This window comes from Saccostrea cucullata, unplaced genomic scaffold, assembly GCF_032062105.1.
Source record: "Saccostrea cucullata isolate Sc308-1 unplaced genomic scaffold, CSIRO_AGI_Scuc_v1 ctg2717, whole genome shotgun sequence".
Taxonomy (NCBI): Eukaryota; Metazoa; Mollusca; class Bivalvia; order Ostreida; family Ostreidae; genus Saccostrea; species Saccostrea cuccullata.
Window position 1 is genome coordinate 34,351 of NW_026935192.1, and position 21,087 is coordinate 55,437.

Here is a 21,087-nt window from a genome sequence, read left to right on the forward strand (position 1 = left end):
TAAACGCGAAGTTGTTAATGATTATCCCTAACAAAAATGACTTCAGCAAACTCAACAAACAAGTTAAGGAAACAAAAGCATTAGCAGTCTCGTTTAAGGTCATTATTTTGCAAGTTTAATGGTTGATACAGTTTCTGTTTTTTTTTTCCCGAAAATAAGGTGGAGCACACGACGAGTGTGACCGTTTGGTAGGTAATGCTCACTACTACATGGCACCTTATCTTATATCTGATGATTCAGAGTTCCGTTCTGCTCTGCTCCCGAATTGTATTGTTGAATGGTCTTTTGAGCTTAAACATTATTCGTTATCTCTATATCTATCATCTTTACGAGTGTATCGTAAATAAACATTAATATCAATATGGTTTAATAAATATTTGCACAACAGTATCAAATAGACAGCATAAATTTTACTTCTTTTATGTTTTATTGCATATATATATTTGAAAAAAAGAATGCACATGAACATAAAAAATTGTTCATGGTGTAAAAAGATCATAAATGTATCCATATACGAGAAAAAAAAACCAAGTTTTCAAACATAAACACATAGGCATGGATGAATTTTACTTAGAATACAAAATAAAATATTTTATAACTAGGAATGATTATAAGATAATAAACCTCAAATACTTAAATTGATCATATCTTTTAGCACACCGTATTATTCATTATTCAATATTGTCCACTTAAACTCATTCAACCAAACACTTTTAAAGGAGTTGTTAAATATAAGTTTTTTACCAACTGCAGTCTTTTATATAGAAGGAATCCTTTTCTAGTTCCTGTGGTATACTAGGGCATTTTAGGCAATTTACCAAATGGTCAGAGTCCGATATTAAGTTACCCACCTGTCGTTAATGTCCCTATAATAGCTTAAAATCTATCAATGTTTTATTATATTAAAAAAAAATAGGTAAAGCGTTAGTGTAAAATATAGAGTTAATAAAGCTATCTTATATGGTTGAAATGCATAAAGCATTCTATCTTATTTTCTTAATTCTCCGCAAAATGTCATGAGACATAATGACAGTTAAAACATGTTTTCTTAAAATTGTCCAGTTTTACATATACCCTCTTCTGAAGAGAGACAAAGTAAAACAAGAAGTCTGAAAGGTAATGTTCACTAGTAATATCCCCGCTCTGATGTGAATATACATTATCATGTTGATATAAATTCAATTTCATGCAGATGCATGGATTGATAGAAAGTTGACATCTGCTTTGAACCAAAATAAATTCACAACATTATTACAAAGCATGTGCTTAAATTACAAGCATCGGCGATAAGTACGAGGGACGTTCAATAAATAATGTCATCGGTGCTCGAAAAGAAACAAATTTAGTCTTAATGATTAAACTAAAATATTGTCTAATGATTAAAACACATATCCGTAACAATTTTATTTAATTTCTAATTCTTTTTAGAACTCATCTATGAGTATTACCCTTCGTATACTGGAATATGGCAAATCCAATGATTTCCTGTACATGTTTTTTCTTTCTGAAAAATGTTTTTGTCAAGTTTGGGAAATGAAAGAAGTCAAAGATTGAAAGTGCTGGCCAATATTGTTGGTGTGACCAAACATTAACTTTATTTTTATCCGCAAAACTTCTTTACGCTTTATAGCCTAAGGGTTTGGACGCTGTCATGAAAAAAATTAATGTAGTGAATTCCTTATTCTGGCTCCCTCCTCTGAGAAACCTTTCAATTTTTTGCAAAAATATTGCTTTCTAGAATCTTGCAAAAATTGAAATTACTCCCCCAATAAGAATTTGAACAACAAGACCCTAATATTTGAAGGTACTTGGACACAGATTTGAAGTTATTATTTTCTCTATAATATTAAAACATATATTTTAATAGCATTTCACACAAAAAAATAATTAAAAATCTTATTTCATATAAAAAATATTAAAATTTCAAATTTTTTGGCGGGTTTTCTATGATTTATGATTTCTATGTTGTATGTTATCGAGCTGATGACATTATTTATTGAACGTCCCTCGTAGTTGCTGAGAAAAACTGCGACGCATTGATAAACAAGAAGTTGATAACAAATTTTAGAAAAACATATATCCATCCATATGGCATATGCCTCGAAAAAGAATGAGCTAAAATTTCAAGCATCTGTGATGAGTAGTTGCTGCGAAAACTGCGACCAATTTTGTTGCGGAGAGACACAAGGAAGAATAGACAGACACGCACAAGAAAAAAAACTGTATACCCCCTCTGCTTCGGAGCAGGGGTTTAATATTTTCTCTTAATCATTATGTTAAACTATGGTATAAAATAATACTAGTACATCTATAAGATAAACACACTAAATATTTTGATTTTTGTTCATTACTGACGTAACTAATTATGTTTGTAAAGTTCATAATCTGTTTTAAAATTGCCATGGAATTGGTTTAATCTGAGGCCTGAGCTCGTCTTAGCGCGATTATTGTGACTATCTTTGATTGTATGTTTTATTATTTTTTGCTGATAGAATCCTGCGTTTTGATGCAATTTAGATTTGCATGTAAATATAATTGTTATATGAGAGATATATAATTATTCTCCTTATTTGAATGGATCATATTATTAACAGGAAACTTTATTGTATAACCATCGTTTTTAATGTTTCAAAATAATTTGTTTACATTGTATGTAAATTTCAAGGAAGAAAAAAAAATCACAATTGCTCTTGGTCGGTAGCCAATATTCTGAAAAAGGGGGAAGAGATCCAAAAAGGGGTTATGTGCAAAATATGCAAGTTCTCACGACTTAATGTTTTTCAATAAATTGAATGGATGAAAACAACATACCAGAATATTTTACTTTAAATCAAAATCGTCACTATCTTCGTTTGCCTGATTTATAAGAGACCTCAACTTATTGAAGTCATCTTTTCTATCGTCATGAAAATCAAACCCTGGAAAAGGTCTGAACTTTGGATACAGAGATCTTGCATTTGCCTGTCCCCATATCGGAATAAATTTATCATATCTTTCTCTATTTGATTTACTTTCTGTAAGAGAGATATCTCCCAAAAACATTTGAAGGAGCTCCTCTTCCTCTCCAAGATTCTTCGTAACCCATACAAATACAAAATGTTTTTCCAAAATTGTGTTAAGGTTGTCAAAGTGTGTTCTTCCCGGATGGGAGAATTCTTGTAGAGTCTCAATTTCCATATCTGGGGCTGCTGTCTTCATTGCTGATTTGAATGTTTGGACTAACGTTCTGTCTTTCTCAGCATGAATAATGACAGCGTGTACATCTTGATAAAAGTAAATGAAAATAAATTACATTGATTTTTATCAACATGACATAAATCATAATTTTCATATTTATTAAATACAAAAAAAAATCTAAATGATTTTAATTCTGTGATAAAATTTAACATAGCGTGTGTAAAACATGCATCGGTTTTCTCTTCTCAACACTCAATGAACACTTGCTGAGTTTTATACAAATACAACATAGTTATAACTGATCGACTGGTTTTTGGTCTTATTTCTTTAAAATGACAATCTAAAAATACCTTTCGAATCACGAGAGTTAAGATTGATTGTGTGTTGTTTAACGTTCCTTTCGAGAATTTACGAGAGTTAAAAAGAAGAAAAATCTAGTGGAAATAATTTCTTTTTTGATTGTTTATTTGCTTTTTATTGTTTGTTGTTTTTTATCGTACTTGCAAAGAATAGACTGAAAAGTTTTTAAAACTTTTTAATAAAAGAAAAGTGAGCAAGCTCATATCCCCACGCTCCCCCAAAACTCGAAGTGCTGAAATTGCGGTGAAAAATTAAGGAATCCAAGTTCCTTGGTAATATGTACATCTGCACCTTGTGTCCTAAATATTTGCAAAGTTTGACAAAATCCTATGCAGTGGTTTATGAGAAGTTGCGCTGACATCTCTTTTTCAAGGTGTAGCTTAAAATCTAAGTTGAGAAGTGCAGAAAGAACTATATGCGGTATTAACCAACATTTGCCCCCCAAAATCAAACTTTGATGGAGTAATATTTAATTAAGTCCTTAAACAGGGGAGTATATGCTGACTTCAAAGCACTGAATAATTTCATAAGTAATGACGTCATATGTACGTAATGACGTCACAAATATGACGTAAATTTCAGTTTTTTATGAATTTTGCAGAAAAATGTACATATTTCGTCGATATTTTAAATAAAAGTCACCGGGCGCATGTGTGTTCAGGATAAATATTTTGATATAATGTGTAGAATGATAATATCAATGAAATATGTCAATATTGTTCCTGAACACACATGCGCTCTATAAATTTTAAAGCTTCAATTGTTGAAATTTTGTCCATTTTGTCCTCTTTCTGAAAAAGGATATAAAATCGGACTAGTTTGTGACGTCATAAAAACAGAAATTGTGAATACACTGCTCTGGAACTATAATATTTTCTGTTAACTTATATTTCTCGTAAAATTTATTGAATTCAGCACATTTCAGGAAGTTTTCAAAATTTGACTTTTGTGGGGGCAAACATATGCAATATACCGCATATAGTTCTTTCGGGAAAAATGGAATTTCCTGGTAATATGCACCTCTACACATTGTGTCCTAAACATCTGCAGAGTTTGACATCTGCAGTGGTTTATGAGGGTTGCGCTGACAAACTGCTCATCTTTATATTCAAGAAAAAGCCAAAAAAGTGATAAAGAGCGGAAATAACCGGCAAAAATAAAGGAATCGGAATTTCCTGGTAATATACACATCTACACATTGTGTCCTAAATATTTGCAAAGTTTGACCGAATTGTGTGCAGCGGTTTATGAGGAGTTGCGCTGGCAAAAAAAACCCAGAACTGATGGACTGACGGACTGGCTGAGGAACGGGTTAAAAACATTATACTCCCTGCAACTTATTGCGTGGGGTAAAATTAACAACGCAGGTATGTTAAGGAAGCATATAAATCATTTTTAGAGAAAAATAAGTTTGATAATTTATCAAAACCGCTAATAAACGTAAACTTTTATTAAGGTCAGACGTGACGTTCATCAAAATCTTCGTAATGTAAGAAAAATATTCAAAATTTTAATAACATTCTGATTTTTAAACCAGTTTCTAAACGTTTTTAAAAATACAAACACTTAAATTTTTGAAGTTAGAAAATTATTTTTCCCCCAAAGGCTTATATAAGAAAAAGTACCGCTGGTATCTTGCAGAAGTGCCTGGTAAGGTACCTCAAGTTTTTGGGAGTAAACATGTTTAAGTGGCAATACCTCAATGTCAAACTCTTAGAACTAGGAAGGTCTCGTCTGTCCTTAACTATTGCATAAAGGTAAAAGAGCGTCTAACGTAATGACGTGTGCCAACACCACGACATCACGTGACTTCTATTACATGTAATAGCGAAATGTTCCATGATAAAAAAGCTAACAGAACAACAATACCCCGGAGTTAATAACTTCTTTGAGTAAATAATATAATATATTGTTGAAAAAACATTTATTTTGTATGGTGGCATATTTCTGCCCCTTGTGTGCAAGTTATATTTCTATCAAATATGTCGACATGCAAGATAAATATGTTGACATGCAAGATAGTTATGTCAACATGTAACATAAATATGTTGACATGTAAGAAAATTGCAATCAAATAAATATTAAAAAAAATCTCAAATATCGCCCACATGTGACATTCATCATGCTAGATGCTTCTTGTTTATGTTAGCGTGCAAGATAAATATGTTGACATGCAACTTATTTATGTCGACATGCAACTTATTTATGTCGACATGCAACTTATTTATGTCGACATGCAACTTATTTATGTTGACATGCAACTTATTTATGTTGACATGCAGCTTAGTTATGTTGACATGCAACTTAGTTATGTTGACATGCAAGATAAATATGTCAACATGCAACTTATTTATGTCAACATGCGACATATTTATGTCAACATGCAACTTATAAGTTGCATGTCAACATATTTATCTCGCATGTCAACATAACCAAGTTACATGTCGACATAAATAAGATGCATGTCAAAATAAATAAGTTGCATGTCGACATAAATAGAATATATATGTGTCTAAGGGTCATCAGTTTCTTAAATCTAATTTTTATTTTCTTTTTCTCTAGAAAAGTTCCCATAATTCCCAATGGAGAAGAGATTATTTATCACATATTAAGCAAAGTTTTCAAAGGCAAAGTGTTTCATTCCAAATTCTTATTCCCCTCACCCCTCCCCGGGGATCGAGTGGTCAGGCCCTCAATAACACGAAAGGGAAACATCCTAAATTTTATTTGTGTTTCTGTGGGAAAAAATAAGACGATACTAGTATACTGATCATACTTGCAAATAATGATTCTTTTTTTATTACTAACAAAGATAAATTTCAAGTCTTCTCTTTAAATATAACTAGTACGATTCATTTTCTCTCATTTTTTGTATGGATCTCAAAGTGAATCCATAGCTTTTAAATGAGAAAGAGTTCAATATTTGTTTTATGTATCATCTTTATAAATACTTTTGTCAAGTCCCTTGAATTGCTTATAAGGCCTACCTATTGAGACGTTTTTGGCATCATCAACGTGAGCTTGACGTCGTCAACGTATCACAGTTGTAGCCTACTTCAAATACGGACATGATACAATTTTTATCACTTGAAACAACGAAATGCGTAAGAATAAATAAACAATTAATGAACTTAAATCTTAAATAGATAAAAACTTAATATATGAAATATTTTTGATGGGTCATATGTGACCCCTGTGGCAGCCAGTGGGTAGAGCCCATATATGACCCCTCTGGCAGTAAGAAGGTTAACTCGGGATTCTAGCAGCACTTTCCATGTATTTCAGAAAGCGAAATTTCCATCTGTACAAATCCTATGTTTTGAAATACCCAGCTTATATTGTTGTTCTATGGCATTATTTTTGTCACGATGACCGAGGAAAGGCCGACTGGGATGCGGATATAGCTGACTGTTTTCGAAAAAGAATAAGATTGATGAAAATAAATAAGCATACCTGTTTCTTTAACTGAACTTCATATGAATTCCACATAATATTCCCGATTTTTGCTTTTAGACTCAATTTTACGTATCTTTGTACACGTAGTCCTAGCCAAATTCTCTTTACACGACATGATCAATTCTCAAGTTACTCGATGTACACATATGACGTCATCGGTGTTAGATTTTAATCAAAATGACAGATACAGTATAACAAAATATAAACATTTTATTTTTGTTAATCTTTACACGTTTCAATTTATTTCATAGAGTTTAATTACATCTCTAAATGCCAATATTACGAAAACCTGTGTTCTTAAATTGACGTCATCTCACCCACTATGACGGCATAATGCCTCATTGACTTAGTCAAGGCAGAATATTCCACAGTACCGACCGGACACAACCTAACAGAAAGCGAACGCAGGCGTGGATCCAGAAATTTTTCAAAGGGAGGGTTGAAGTATTTTTCAAAAGGGGGGTTGAAGGCGAAAACACTTAAAACGTACGATATACACATACATATAGTTAAATAACTCAATAGAATATCGATACAGGGTGGAGTATAGTTTTTGAAAGTGGGACGTTGATCAATTTGGGAAAAAGTACTTATATACATTACCAGAAAGTTTTTGAAAAAGAAAGGAAAATGAACCTCCGAACCTGAAAATCCTGTTTTGTAAAGGGATGGGGTTTTATTTTGTTTTTACAACCGAATTTCCTTATATACTACAACATTAGCCTTTCACCTTACATTTTCTATAGTAAACACACAACAAAAAAATTGGAACTTTCTTATTTCTTTTTCTTTTTTAGCAAATCCAAAGGGGGGGGGGGTTGCAACCCCCGTAACCCCCCCTCATGATCCGCCACTGGAACCCGGAGCGCACCCCGGGTTTGCTCTCTGAGTCCGCATCGGGTTCGCTTGTGGTCCGCTAGGGTTGTCCCCGAGTGAACCCGGAACGAACCCAAAGCGAACCCGTAGCGGACCCCGAGCCAACCCGAAGCGGACCCAGAGAGCGAACTTCAAATTCAGTAGCGGTCCCAGAGAGCGAACCCGTGTTCGGTATTTCTTTAGCGCGCCAACCAATCAAAATAGCATACTGATCTGTCGATTGGGATAAAAGATCGAACGTGTTGATTTAATTCATTATAAATCCAAACATTTTAAAAATAAGCAAAACTTGTAAATGCACAGTGTAAATCTATTACGATAATTGAATAGTTTATATTTATTTATTTTAATTCTCCGGGTTGTATTTTATATTTTATGTGTTTATATTCCTTTTCTATTATAGCAAATAATAAATTAAATATTTTAATTTTCCACGTAGAATGATACATGAATATTTACGAATTTATTTTCGTAAGTTCTTTATACCAGTATTTAAAGTCCATGGGAAAATAAACTGGGTAAATACATCAGTTAATTTGTAAAATAAGAAATCATGAATTGGTATATTTACTAACAAAAAGAGGAAGGAAGAAAAATAGTTGGTATTTGACAATAATTGTAAAATTTCATCATCTCAAGATACTAACATTACAACAATACTTACGTGCCCATTATTCAATGAATTTATTTCAATTTTCTCAATTTACGTGCTTCTTTATCTTATTCAAAATTCACATCAAAATAATTGATTTTTTTTAATTGGGCATAAAAAAATTACATGTACATGTTCTTGTATATTTAAAAAAAAAAAAAAATATTGCAGCAGGTTTATAGAAAACAATTCGAGAACGGGATTGGGAGGACGACTCATAGAAATTTAAGAAAAAGTCTTCAGGCTTTATTCATAAAATCTAGTCTATTGATGGGACTTAATACAGTTAAGATCTCTCTCTCTCTCTCTCTCTCTCTCTCTCTCGCATGATCTTTATGTTTCCTGTATTCATTTATATTCAAATAATTTAATTTTACTTAATTGTATCAAGAAATTTCATGTGCTGAATCATTCAGAGGAATATATAATATTTTGTATAACATTACTTGCCTACGTCACAATGAGTTACGTCAAAAACGTATTACTTCGCTTAACGTTACTTTTAAAATAATGCTCAGTTTGAAGCCTTTTTCCGGATGAAATATTGTCTCATTGTCTACACTGAGATTAAATTATAAGGAATGAAGCTAATTTCAACTTATGTTATCCGATATAACAAAACTTCGGGCAGTCTTCGCTATCCTATAAACCGCTTCGCGGTTTATAAAGCGTAAACTGCCCCAAGTTATGTTATATCGGATAACATAAGTTGAAATAAGCTTCATTCCTTAAATATATAGAAATATTTTAAAGACAATTTTTTTTATTCTTTTTTGTTTGTTTGAAGAAGGGGGTGTATCTTATTATATTCTTAGCGGGGCTATAGGACGATTATAATTTGTCATTTTATTTTATTTTTTTCATTCTGATTAAGATGATTATTGCTCCATAATTCTGAGCGTGAAAGAGATCTGATATAATTTATTTTTTTTTAATATCCGATAAATAATTATAACGAAATTTTAATGTGTAACTAATATAAATGAAATCTGAATTTATTAAGTGTACAAAAGGTAAATGTAACTTATAGATGCGATATTATAATTTACGTGTTTGCTAAAGATTTAAACTACGATTTTGCAAACTTAAGGAATAACAAATATAATTTTAAAGTATACAACGTATGAATTCGAAAGGTATTTTGTTTAGAGGCTAACGTGAGTTTCACTTGCACACCATTCGATACATTGAAAATAATTTCAACACCTTTTTCTTCCTTTTCTGTTTTTTTTTTTATTGATATGACTAAAGAAAAACTAGTTCTAATTGTAACGGGGACCGTTACAGATGTTCCCCAAACGCTCCCCAACTCCCTTTTTGTGCAAATTCCAATATGCTTAGTTTCGCAGGATTTCATAAAAGAATTTTAAAAACTACAATGAGATTAACTTTTTTGTCATTTAACGCATTGTTCGCAAACGCACGTGCATGCACATGCAAAGTGATCATGACATGTTGTCTAAACCATTAACATATCTTTATATTCCAGAATTCAATAAAAAGTCATAAAAATATAAATGTTACCGTTTTTCAAACATATTGTTCTTTTTACGCATTGCGTGTGTGCATGCAAGCACGTCCTTGCATTCAATTTTGGTAGCAATATCATGTAGGAATCCATTATAGCTATTCATATTCTAAACTTCATCCTGTTTTCTTGAGAAACAAGAAAGATATAGGCATGTAAAGTTTCAGCCAATCAGATTGCAGCACACGTGGATTTACGTGCGTTCATGATAATTCTTATATATCCTGCTATAGATCTTCATAATATGTGACTAAGTTCAAAATTTCAGAGGATTATGACGTAAAACAAGAAAGATATCGAGACATTAGTTTCAGCCAATCAGAGCAAAGCGCACGTGCATGCGCGTAAGATCTTGCAATTTTAACCATGTCATCTTGTCCATACTTCTACTTTATTCATGCATTGTGAGTTTCAAAATATTCTATTAAGAAATATAAAGGTAACGGCTTCATCCAGTATCTTGGTAATTTCACATGTTGCACGTGCGCGCTCTTGCCAGCACACGCGCATGTACGTGCTTTCATGAAAATTATTATATATCATGCTGTAGATCTTCATAATGTGTGACTAAGTTCAAAATTTCAAAGGATTATGACGAAAAACAAGAAAGATAATGAGACTTTAGTTCCAGCCAATCAGAGCGAAGCGCACGTGCATGCGCGTAAGATCTTGCTATTTTGACCATGTCAACACGTCTATACTACTAATATATACTTATATTATGAGTATGAAAGCATATAATCAAAAAATAGAAAAGTTACGGCTGTATCTATTATTTTGGTCATTTCACGCGTTGCACGTGCGCGCTCTTGCAAGCACGTGCGCGCAAAATGACCTTTGTTCGGCAAATCTACATAACATGCCTACTGACCCTAAAAAGGTTTCACCTAAGTCGGACGTGTAGTTTAGGAGATCATTCGCGGAAAAGATTTTCCCAGGAAGAAGAAAAATAATAATAAAAATAATAATAAAAATAATAATAATAATAAGGAAACAGAGTAAAAACAATATGTTCCCCAACTTCGTTTGGGGAACATAATAAATGCCTAATAACTAACTGTCATATAACTTTGAATTTCTCGGGATTGAAATTCCGAGATGGGAGAAATCAAGAAAATCAATGATACAATTACTAAAACTACGTCAAATGCAAGTCAGTTGAATTTTAGAAAATTAACCAATGTTCTCCATAATGTCATTGTTTACATTGTACAGTGTACATGTATCGATCGCCGCATAAAGAACAATGATCGATCCATAATCCCATTACTGTATCAGAATATACAAGGGGCGGGGCATAGTGGCGGCGAGATGAAAGCGGGGTCCGCTTCACGCATCAGTGTGTAAAGCGGTCCCAGAAAGCCAACGCCGGGTTCACTATAGCGGCGGAACTAGAGCTGACCCCAAGCGAACCCGGGGCGCACCCAGAGCGGTCCCAAATTTTCTGAAAGCGAACCCAAAGCCGATCCCGAGCGAACCCGGGAAGCAAACTCGGGGTCCGCTTCGGGTTCGCTCTGGTGTAAGTTTGTGTCCGGTCGGTACTTTATAAGCTTTCTTATCACCCCTGCAAAAGACGGAAATTTCTTGCATTTCATCACATATATACCCTGGTCCCCGCGCAAAAATACATATATTTATATGCAAGACATCAATATGACAAAGAAGATTGTATTGCAATTCATTGACACACGATTTACCAACAATCATATTAGTTTAACAAAATAACCAAAATTAATACAAAGAAGCTAGTATCTCAATGTTCATATATGAACATTGAGGTATTGGTGGACAACTAAAGAAGAAGGTATGGTTTTAGCTTTATTGTGCCCTAAAAATGTAATGACATCAAAAAGTTTTGAAACTGACTTAAATAGAAGTTAAATAAAAGACTCTGATAAATCAGGAAAGAATATGGCATGAAGTTTTACCATTCTGCAATTATGACATCATTAATGTGAAGCATTTCTCTATTTTCAACAGAAAAAGCCTCAAAATGGCACATTTCAAGGGTGATTTTCCTTTAGAAAACAGTGTCCACAGCCGTCGCCCACGTTAATTTTTTGATATTTTGTGCAAAATTTAATAACAAATCACATATCTCAAGATCTTTGGGGGCGATGCCTGTTGACAATGTTATCTGAAAGAAAATTCCTTTAAGAATTGGTGTCTTCTGCAACTTTTTAAGAATATACGGGAAAATGCACATGTTTATGACGTCATAATTAGCATTTAAAAACACATGTGAGAAAAATGACTTGTATGATTTTTATGCATTGAATTTCAATTATTTAAAAAGTATGTCTTTTTAACTTTTGCACCAGTTTCATTTTTTAGAAAATCACAGGGCAAAATTTGTATGGAAACCATACCTTCTTCTTTCACAGTTTTGATGCAGCTGCAGATTATTCAAGTGGAAAATGAATGTAAATAGATTAAGGGCACATGATACAAAGATGATATTTCATTGGCCAAGACATAGATGATTCTCTCCGTGAAAGAGGGTTCAATACATTGTATCATGATCGAGGGAACAAAACAGGTTAAAAGAATTAAGGTAGGTTTCTTCTCACATTTCTTGTATTTAAAGATTAATGAGATTTTCACAGAATCAAGAGGACAATATTACTAAGTGATGGTATCAGTGAGATTAAATTTGACCGTTTAATATCAGAGGCAAGGTCAGGTCAAGGTCATTACCTCTTTCCTGGACATAAGGAATAAAAAAAATTACTGTTTCTAATTATGCGATCCGTACTTGCAATTCAAAAAATAAAATGTTTTTCTTTTTGCATAAAAAGATAATATCATAAAGAGCCTATAAGATAATATTTCCAAATTGACATGGATAATTAAAATAAAAAGGATATTTGCTAATCCAAATTTCCTCTACTTTTCTTAAATTTTTAGGATTTATTAGTTATTTTTATATGCTTCGTATATTTAACTTTTTCTGATTTTCACATATAGTAAAGTTGTTACATAAAGGTACAAAATGATACAAAAACTAAAAGTTTTGATCATTATTAAGAGAGAAATAACACTTTTTACGGATTTTGGCTCAAATCTCTACTTAGATTTGAAGCATTTAAAAGCCAACATAGTTCTAGTATGTCTATTAGTAAATTCTATTTATTTGATATATTTTGAAACTTTAGTCCCTATTATTAATTAAACTTACTTTTGAAATTTTCGTCTAGTCTTTTATTGCTTAAAAAATATAACTAAATTTAATGTTCTATAATAATTTTGAGAGGCAGAAATGAAGATATTTTCAAACGCCACCATTCCGCCAAAAATATAGTCCCTGCTAGTTTTCAAGCCCAGTTTACCACTTCTATTTATAGTTGTGTAATTATGATGAGGAAAGAAGAATATGGTCTTTTAAATCTCTTACATCTGAATATATAAGACATCAACAAATATACTTTGAATATCCCATCTAGTTAGAAACCAGAGATGAATCCTACCTTAAAACATACGAGATAAATGCTATTATTTCCATAATACTGTAAATCACTTTTTATTCGCGAGAACTTTATTTACGCGTAATTACGCGAGACAGTGTGCTCGCGAAAATTAAATTCTCGCGTATAACAGTATTCCTTAAGATTATATAGAGCAGTTACCACGATTCGTGAAAATTTTGTCTCGCTAATCTAGAGACAATAACTATCTCGCGAAATAAAGGTGTCGCGAAAATTTAGTGATCTACAGTATTAAGATTCTTGCTTAAATCTATCAAATTGGGAAATTTCAATTTGAAATGTTAAAGAATCGAACGGGCTATAGTGCAGAAATAGGGATTTACCCCCCAAAAATATAACTAATATCAATATATTGGATTTGAGGGTTGAGTCTAGTTATTTTTAAAGTTTTTCACCCTTCAACCATCTTTCGGATCGTTACGAAACTGTTGTTGTAGTTCTAAGGTCTTTTGGAATATTCTGCACCTTAAAATCATTCTCTAAATCGATAATTTTTGAAAAGTTTAGATCAAGTTTGCTTTTTGTTTCGCTTTAGTGAAGGTTGAAGACTACCCTCATAAGGCAAATCTCTCTGAATGAGTGTTTTTTTTAGCATTTTCAGCATTTTTGTATCTACTCTTTCATTTAAGTTTCAGCTTACAATTCAAACAATGCAATTCTAAATCTTGTCTATATTCATTCTTCTGAAACCCTGCTACGTTTAATTCTTTAATTCAATTAAAAAGAGCTCAGTTCAAACTTTAAAGAAAATTATCTTTATACCGTCTGTCGAAATTATGTACAAGTTGTAGGAAAGTCAGGATTCTAAGAGTTTTATATTTCAGTCTTATGATTGGTAATACATTAATTTTGAAACTTACCTTTTAGAGTTTCTTCGTTTGTTCTCTCATCTGAAAATATATATAATTAAAAAAAAACATGCGACGGTTATAGATATCGTCTCAAGTACTACATTGTAAGAAATATTCTATAGGAATTAAACTGTTTTTTTTTTTAAATGATGCAAGTTTCTGGAAAAAGTACATTTATTTTACGTATATCCTCTTACCTATAGTTTGTTGTGTTTGCTGAGGGCTGCTTTGTTCTGTAGAATGATCTGTCCACGGAGAAGAATCATTTTCTAAATCCTTTCCTGAACAAAATTTGATTTATTATTCTGAACAAAATGAAAACAATTCAAATTTGCCATTATCAAGTACGCACATACCTTTAAAAATAATTTATGGAACGAGATTAAATTAACAATTATATAACAATAAACGCTAAATAAATACTTCGAAAGATGTTTTTTTAATTACTTTAATGTATAATCAACGCAAAAGGATAAATATGGTAAAAATAAATCTAGCATTCAACTATAATTTTTTACAGAAAACGTTCTACTTCGTTAAAAAGATTCTGAGTGAGGTAATCAATTACTAAAAGTCTTCTTTACAAAACGCATCTACCATTCAAAGAACTTTAATGTGAATTCATTGATTTTTTGCGTAAATACCTTTTCGCTCAAGTAATAAAGTCATTGGCCACTTTTCAGAGATTCCGAAGGCAAACAATTGATTGATTTATTGATTGATTGTATACTGTTTAACGTCCCACTCCAGAATATTTCACTGATATGGAGACGTCACCATCGCCGGTGAATGGCAGCAAATTTAGGCCTATGCTCGGCAATTACGGCCTTTGAGCAGGGAGGGATCTTTATCGTGCCACACCTGCTGTGAAACGGGGCCTCGGTTTATACTGTCTCATCCGAAGGACCGCCCCATTTCGTCGCCTTTAGCGACAAGCAAGGGGGTACTGAGGAACTATTCTAACCCGGATCCCCACTGGAGCAAACAATTAAAGCTATTGACAAAGATGTCAATGTCGTTCATTATTTTTTTTAATTTATGCCTCATATTTGTCAATAAACTTATACAAAAACGAGATACGAGGGGTGATCAAAAAGTTCGCGAACTATCTCCATATTTACAAAACCGCAATTCAGATCAGAATGAAATTTGGCATACATAGAGTAATACACATGTTTTATACAAAGCATATTTAAAGGAACATTTTGCCCCGAGTTTGTGACGTCACAATGTGAAAATGACGTCATAAGGTAGATAACTTGTGATAAAAAATATGGTTAACTCAGTCGTATTCGAGAAAAGAATGGCTGTAAAGTTAAACGTTTATCTTAGAAATTCCAATGTTAAAGTTAATAATAATTTGTACATGGTTTATGAAGACAAAAGACTCGCCATAAGTGTTGTAATAAATTGGATTGATTATTTAAGCGCAGGAAGGGAGATGTTTAAAAATAATGTTTGTTTTGTTGCCCGGTGAAAGCAAACTGCACGATCGCCAACTACAGTTAGAAAAATAGATGAATATCTTTACAATGATAAAATTATCAAATATCTTTGATATCGTTTACTTTAGACATTAAACATATTAGATTTGATAAAGTGAATGCACCGATACTTTATCCACATGAAATAAACGACGCTCAAAAGACAGAGGACTTGGGTTTTGATGGTCACCATGCTCATTCTGCAAAACGACATCATTATCTACCCATGCTAATGCAGAGATTATGCCATTTCTGACAAATGGACTGTTTTTATTGCAAAAAATAAATTGCATGGTAAGAAATACAAGAGTCCGAAAAAATTTTAATCCTCTGTGACAGAACGCTAAAGAGTATGTCACGTGATCGCCTATATCACGTGATCTGCGCATGGGCAGAACAGCTGCAGATGTGCATTAAAAAGGAGAGTACTACTTTGAAACATTTTCAACATTGAAACCACGTATCATTTCTTTTTCGGAAGTTATTTAATTAGTTCGCGAATTTTTTCATCACCCCTCGCACAGTTCAAACCAATCTTACGGAGAGCCATCCCAGAACTGCTTTTTACACCTGCTCAAGCAATCCAAGCTTGTCCAGAAAACAGTCCTAGTGGGCGGGATTTATGAATTTAAGGGACAGGGCTTATTCAGAAATGAGTTTATTAATTATAAAGTACTACACAAACTCAGTTACTATTAATGATGCATTTTCTGCTTAGGTATCCACAAATATTAACATTTCTTATGCCACAGTAATTTTACACAAAGCATGGTTGGTACAAAGGAATCACTTTCCGTTCATATCTTTCTGTTCTCTTAATGTTTGAACATTAGAATCTACTACATCTACTTCCAAAAAGATTGCTTAGCACCTGAGGGGATATAATAATTCCTCTCCGGTCCAAATATTTCTTATGCATAAAGTTGGTGAGTTCCTATTCTCCCAAATGTTCTCAATTACCTTAAAAGTAATCTATGGTCATTTGGCCGAGTTCAAGGTCAATGTGTTTGGTCCATATCTTTCTTATACAAAAACTTGTAAGTTCTCTTTTACACAATGATTGTTTACGACTTTAAGGTGTGCCATGACCGTGACCCAATTTTATTTGTGCAAGTTCAATGTCGCTGAAAGGAAAAGGTCATAATTCGTGCCCGGTCAATGTCTCTCTTACGGATAAACTTTATGAGTTTATTTAGAACCTTTATATCTGAAACATCTGAGTGTAAAATCAATGTCCTTGAAACTGACGATTAAAATCTAAAATAGAGAATAGGTGAAATGGAGCAAAATTTAAGGCGTGATTGTATTTAAAGTATCTGGAATTCCATGATCGGTTGGTGGTGTGAAGGAGGATACAAAGGCTATTGCTCTAAAAGTCCTCAACTTACCACTCGAATAGATCGAGTATGCATATAGGACGCACCGGGTAGGAAAACCAAAACAGGACAGTATCAAGTGAAAGGTACAGTGAACTGTTTCAAAAGAAGTGTTTTCAAGGTGAGTCTTAGGAATCAAAATAAAAGAGGAAAACAATGAATGCTATATAGTGATCAAGATTAATCCAACAGTGTAGTTAGATCTAATCCTTTCAAACTGAACATTGAAAAGTTATTGGCTTAGATTGAAATAACAGAGCCTGCTGAGGAAAAGATAATATTACTTTGCTCACTTACCCTTCCAGAGAAGAATTCATAAGGAAGCTTTTGACTTAATCAAGCTTTAAGATTGAAAAAAATGAAAAAGGTTTTAAACCCTTCCAGAAGCTGAGGAACTGTTGGCAAAGTCAATAAATCATGACAATATTTGACAGCATCTAGTGAAACATAAAATCTCGTCTCCATGATCAGTCTTTATGCACTATTTTAAAAGACAGAAAATCATTAACCTTAACAGATAATTATCTTCAATATTTACCATCATGTAGTCCAATTCTTCTGAAATTTTCAGCTAAATCTACAAAAAAAATTATGATTAGTCAGAAATCCTACATTGTCCTAAAACAGGGAACTGATATTTCTTATACAGTGTAATGTCATCAAGAAACACTATATATAATAAAAAATGAACATAAAAGTTATTCTTTATTTTTAGATAAAATTTACTACACCAGTCAAATAAATATGTTAGCAAAATATCATCTTGCCGGGTGAGTCGGTCGTTTTATGACATCTCACCCACAAAATAAATCTAACTGAATTTAATCTATTTTCTCTTCAATAGGTTCATCTTAGAAAATATTTTCAAATGTAAATATATATTAAATGCGTTTTTTATCATCCTTTACAATACCTTTTTCCCCAGTTGCCATTTTGATGATCTAGCTTGTACAGTTTTTCTCTGAAAAAAAGCATATTTTAAGACAATAAGTGTAAAATAATTGAAAATGAATGTTTTAAATATAGATGACAATATAGGAGCAGAGAAAACACGCGGACCTCCAAAGCATAGGAAGTGGGATAAGGTGTCATGGAGTAGTGAGCATCCCCTTCCGACTGGTCACACTCGCCGTACGCGTGTGCTTCTTATGATGATCGGAAAATAATGAAAAAATATGTCCTGGATTCAGTGTATAAATAATTGACTAGAAAAATGGAATAAAAATACGTCATTCAGCATTTGACTCAATGATAAATTGAATTGTATTTGCTGACAAGTTTATTGTATCGACCAAAGAAGTAACAAAATGATTACTCAAAACGATACTATAAAAACCCTTGTGTCAGAAACTTGTTTGTCAATAATTTGCCACGTTTTGAAAATTGTTCATACGTAGAGTGTGCTCTTGCATAGTGAATCAACTGAGATATATAAACTCTATATGCAGGTTATGAAGATATAAGGAAAATTGATGATAAAAAAGTTAAAGTCATCACTTTTTTTCTCAATTTCACCAGGATTTCTCATTTATCGACATACATGTAAGAGTGAAAATCACCATAGATAGGTATAGTTTATAGTTAACTTAAGTAATATATATGCTACTTCGATGTCAACTGAAGTAATAACAAAAAAAATAAAATGCACGGAACATCTTATGATCTTGCAGACAACAACTCAAAACACCAGCATCAGTGACACTGTAGATCACTTATCTTCGTGACACCATTGTTTTGTAGTGAGTTTACGTACTTTACAGCTTTAATAGAATTATGTAGAAAATAAAGTATTTTCAAGGAATTCAAAATGAAACCACATGAAAAATTGTCTTGCTATCTATATTGAATTTGACATTATTTTAAAGAAGAGGCCAGGAACATACAAATTACTGTTTCCTGATGAAAGACTGTTGGCAATATGTATACATTTTTTTGTCTGATACGGTTTTCTTAATTTTTCATTGTAAATAAAAAGTGTAAAATATGATTTTTCATCCTGTTAATCTACAAATTATGCCCCGGAACAACTTATTTGATCAAGCTTATGTTATAAAGAATCATTAAAAGTATAATTTCTTAAATTTGAGAATTCAGTAGGCACCTTGCATTTACTAGATCTTGACTTTAATCTATAAGCGAGACAAATTTTTCACGAATTGTAGTTATATTAGAGAGAATAGAATTTTAGCGAGCACATTGCCTCGCATTATCAACCAAAAATTAAGTTATTCCGTAGAAAAAAACAGAGATTGCATGTAGATCAATTTAATTTTGAAAAAAAATGTTAAAAATAAAGCCTAAAATTGTGTTACATCATCACATTACCACTGAGTGTTACATGTAATTCTTCAAAATCGGAATAGGCTCAAGAAATGATCACTTTTCATCAAAACTTTCATATTTATTTTTTTTCTAGTTTCCATGATTTATCTAAAAGAATTAATTAGAACATAATTTTTATGTTATTCAAAATTACAAATGGGTTGCGCCAAAATTCTGAAAACATTTTAATAATCTATATTCATATGCCTGTTCCCTTCACTTATTTTCTTTTCTTCAATCATCCAAACAATTATCTAGCTAAGGTGTAAAGAAAGACCTACTCGTTGCTTGCAACGAGCATGTATTTAAAGTATTGCCCTTGCAGGTACCGGTATCTGAGAAAGTCTTAATTAAAATTGATGTCAGATATCTAACTTCTAATCATGGCATGAGTATAAATATGCTTAAATGTAGAAATAATTTCTTTCGAACTACAATAACTATTAAAGCGAGATTCCAAAATACAGACTGTGTATTTTACTACAGTACAGTGAAAGAAATACTACGAACATTATTCTTTAATATTTAATCCTGCAACATTAACAAAAACTCAAACATACCAATTAAATGTAATTTAAAAACCAAGAAAGACAAGAGGAAGAGGGCAGTAGCTTCCTTCCATCAAGTGTTTTTCATTTACATGCCTGAACTCTGTCTCAGTTGATGTCGGACAAAAGACCGACTCCTTGGTTGCAACGAAATTGCCTTTAGTTTATACGTTTTTAATCGAAAAGGTTTACGATAAGTTTTTTTAAACTATTACAAAAAGCAACTGAATTGTTCGCAAAACGTACACAATAACAAAATCTACGTGTATCAGGGTCAAATTGCTGCATTACACATTCTTTAAAATGTCTGCTTGATATATGTGGATTGTTTATCCAAAACTACGAACTATTTTAATGTTTTTTTTGTCCTACCCCTTGAAAAGTGGGGGACATTAATCTGGGTCTGTCCGTCCGTCCGTCATTCTGTCTGTCTGTACTGCTTTCGTTTCCGCAAGATATCTCGAGAACCCTTTTAGCTTTCGCAATGAAATTTTGCATATCAACTCCCTATGGACTGAAGAAGAAACCTATTGACTTTGAGGTCAAATGGTCAAAGGTCAAGGTCATAAATTTGCAAATTCTGTCTGTATAAAAACACTATCCTTTCCGGGCGATCTTTCAAGATGATTTTGAGCTTTTGCAATGTAATTTTATACCAAAACTCCCTAGGACCTCTCTTACCCCTCTTAAAGTGTCCCGTCCCGTTTTTTTAATTAGTATTTATTGTATTACATGTCGCTATTTTTAGCACGGGGACATGAGGAGAGTTATTACGTATAAAACAGTTCTCGGTGGCCTTTATATTCTTATTACATGTATTAGAACTGTTGATAAAGGTTAAATTAGACACCATTCATTGTGTAAAATTTTTACAATATCGAAGTTCAACGTTAATACTTAGTATATACATGTATGTGACTTCATCTTTGCATATAATTTGGATCTGTTCAAAGATGTTCCTTGGTCTAGTGG

At 32.5% G+C, this 21,087-nt stretch overlaps 1 protein-coding gene across 1 annotated transcript; it reads right to left on the minus strand.

Annotated features, from left to right (window-relative positions):
• Window positions 1-492: 492 nt before the first annotated feature.
• On the minus strand, window positions 493-18,208 carry LOC134242193 (uncharacterized). The gene is made up of 5 exons (XM_062724263.1): window positions 18,159-18,208; window positions 17,784-17,822; window positions 14,583-14,666; window positions 14,395-14,424; window positions 493-3,263 (listed from the first exon to the last, which is right to left on the minus strand). Exons 1-5 carry the CDS (start codon window positions 18,175-18,177, stop codon window positions 2,821-2,823), a joined length of 615 nt encoding a protein of 204 aa, XP_062580247.1. The 5' UTR covers window positions 18,178-18,208; the 3' UTR covers window positions 493-2,820.
• Between the last annotated feature and the right edge of the window lie 2,879 nt (window positions 18,209-21,087).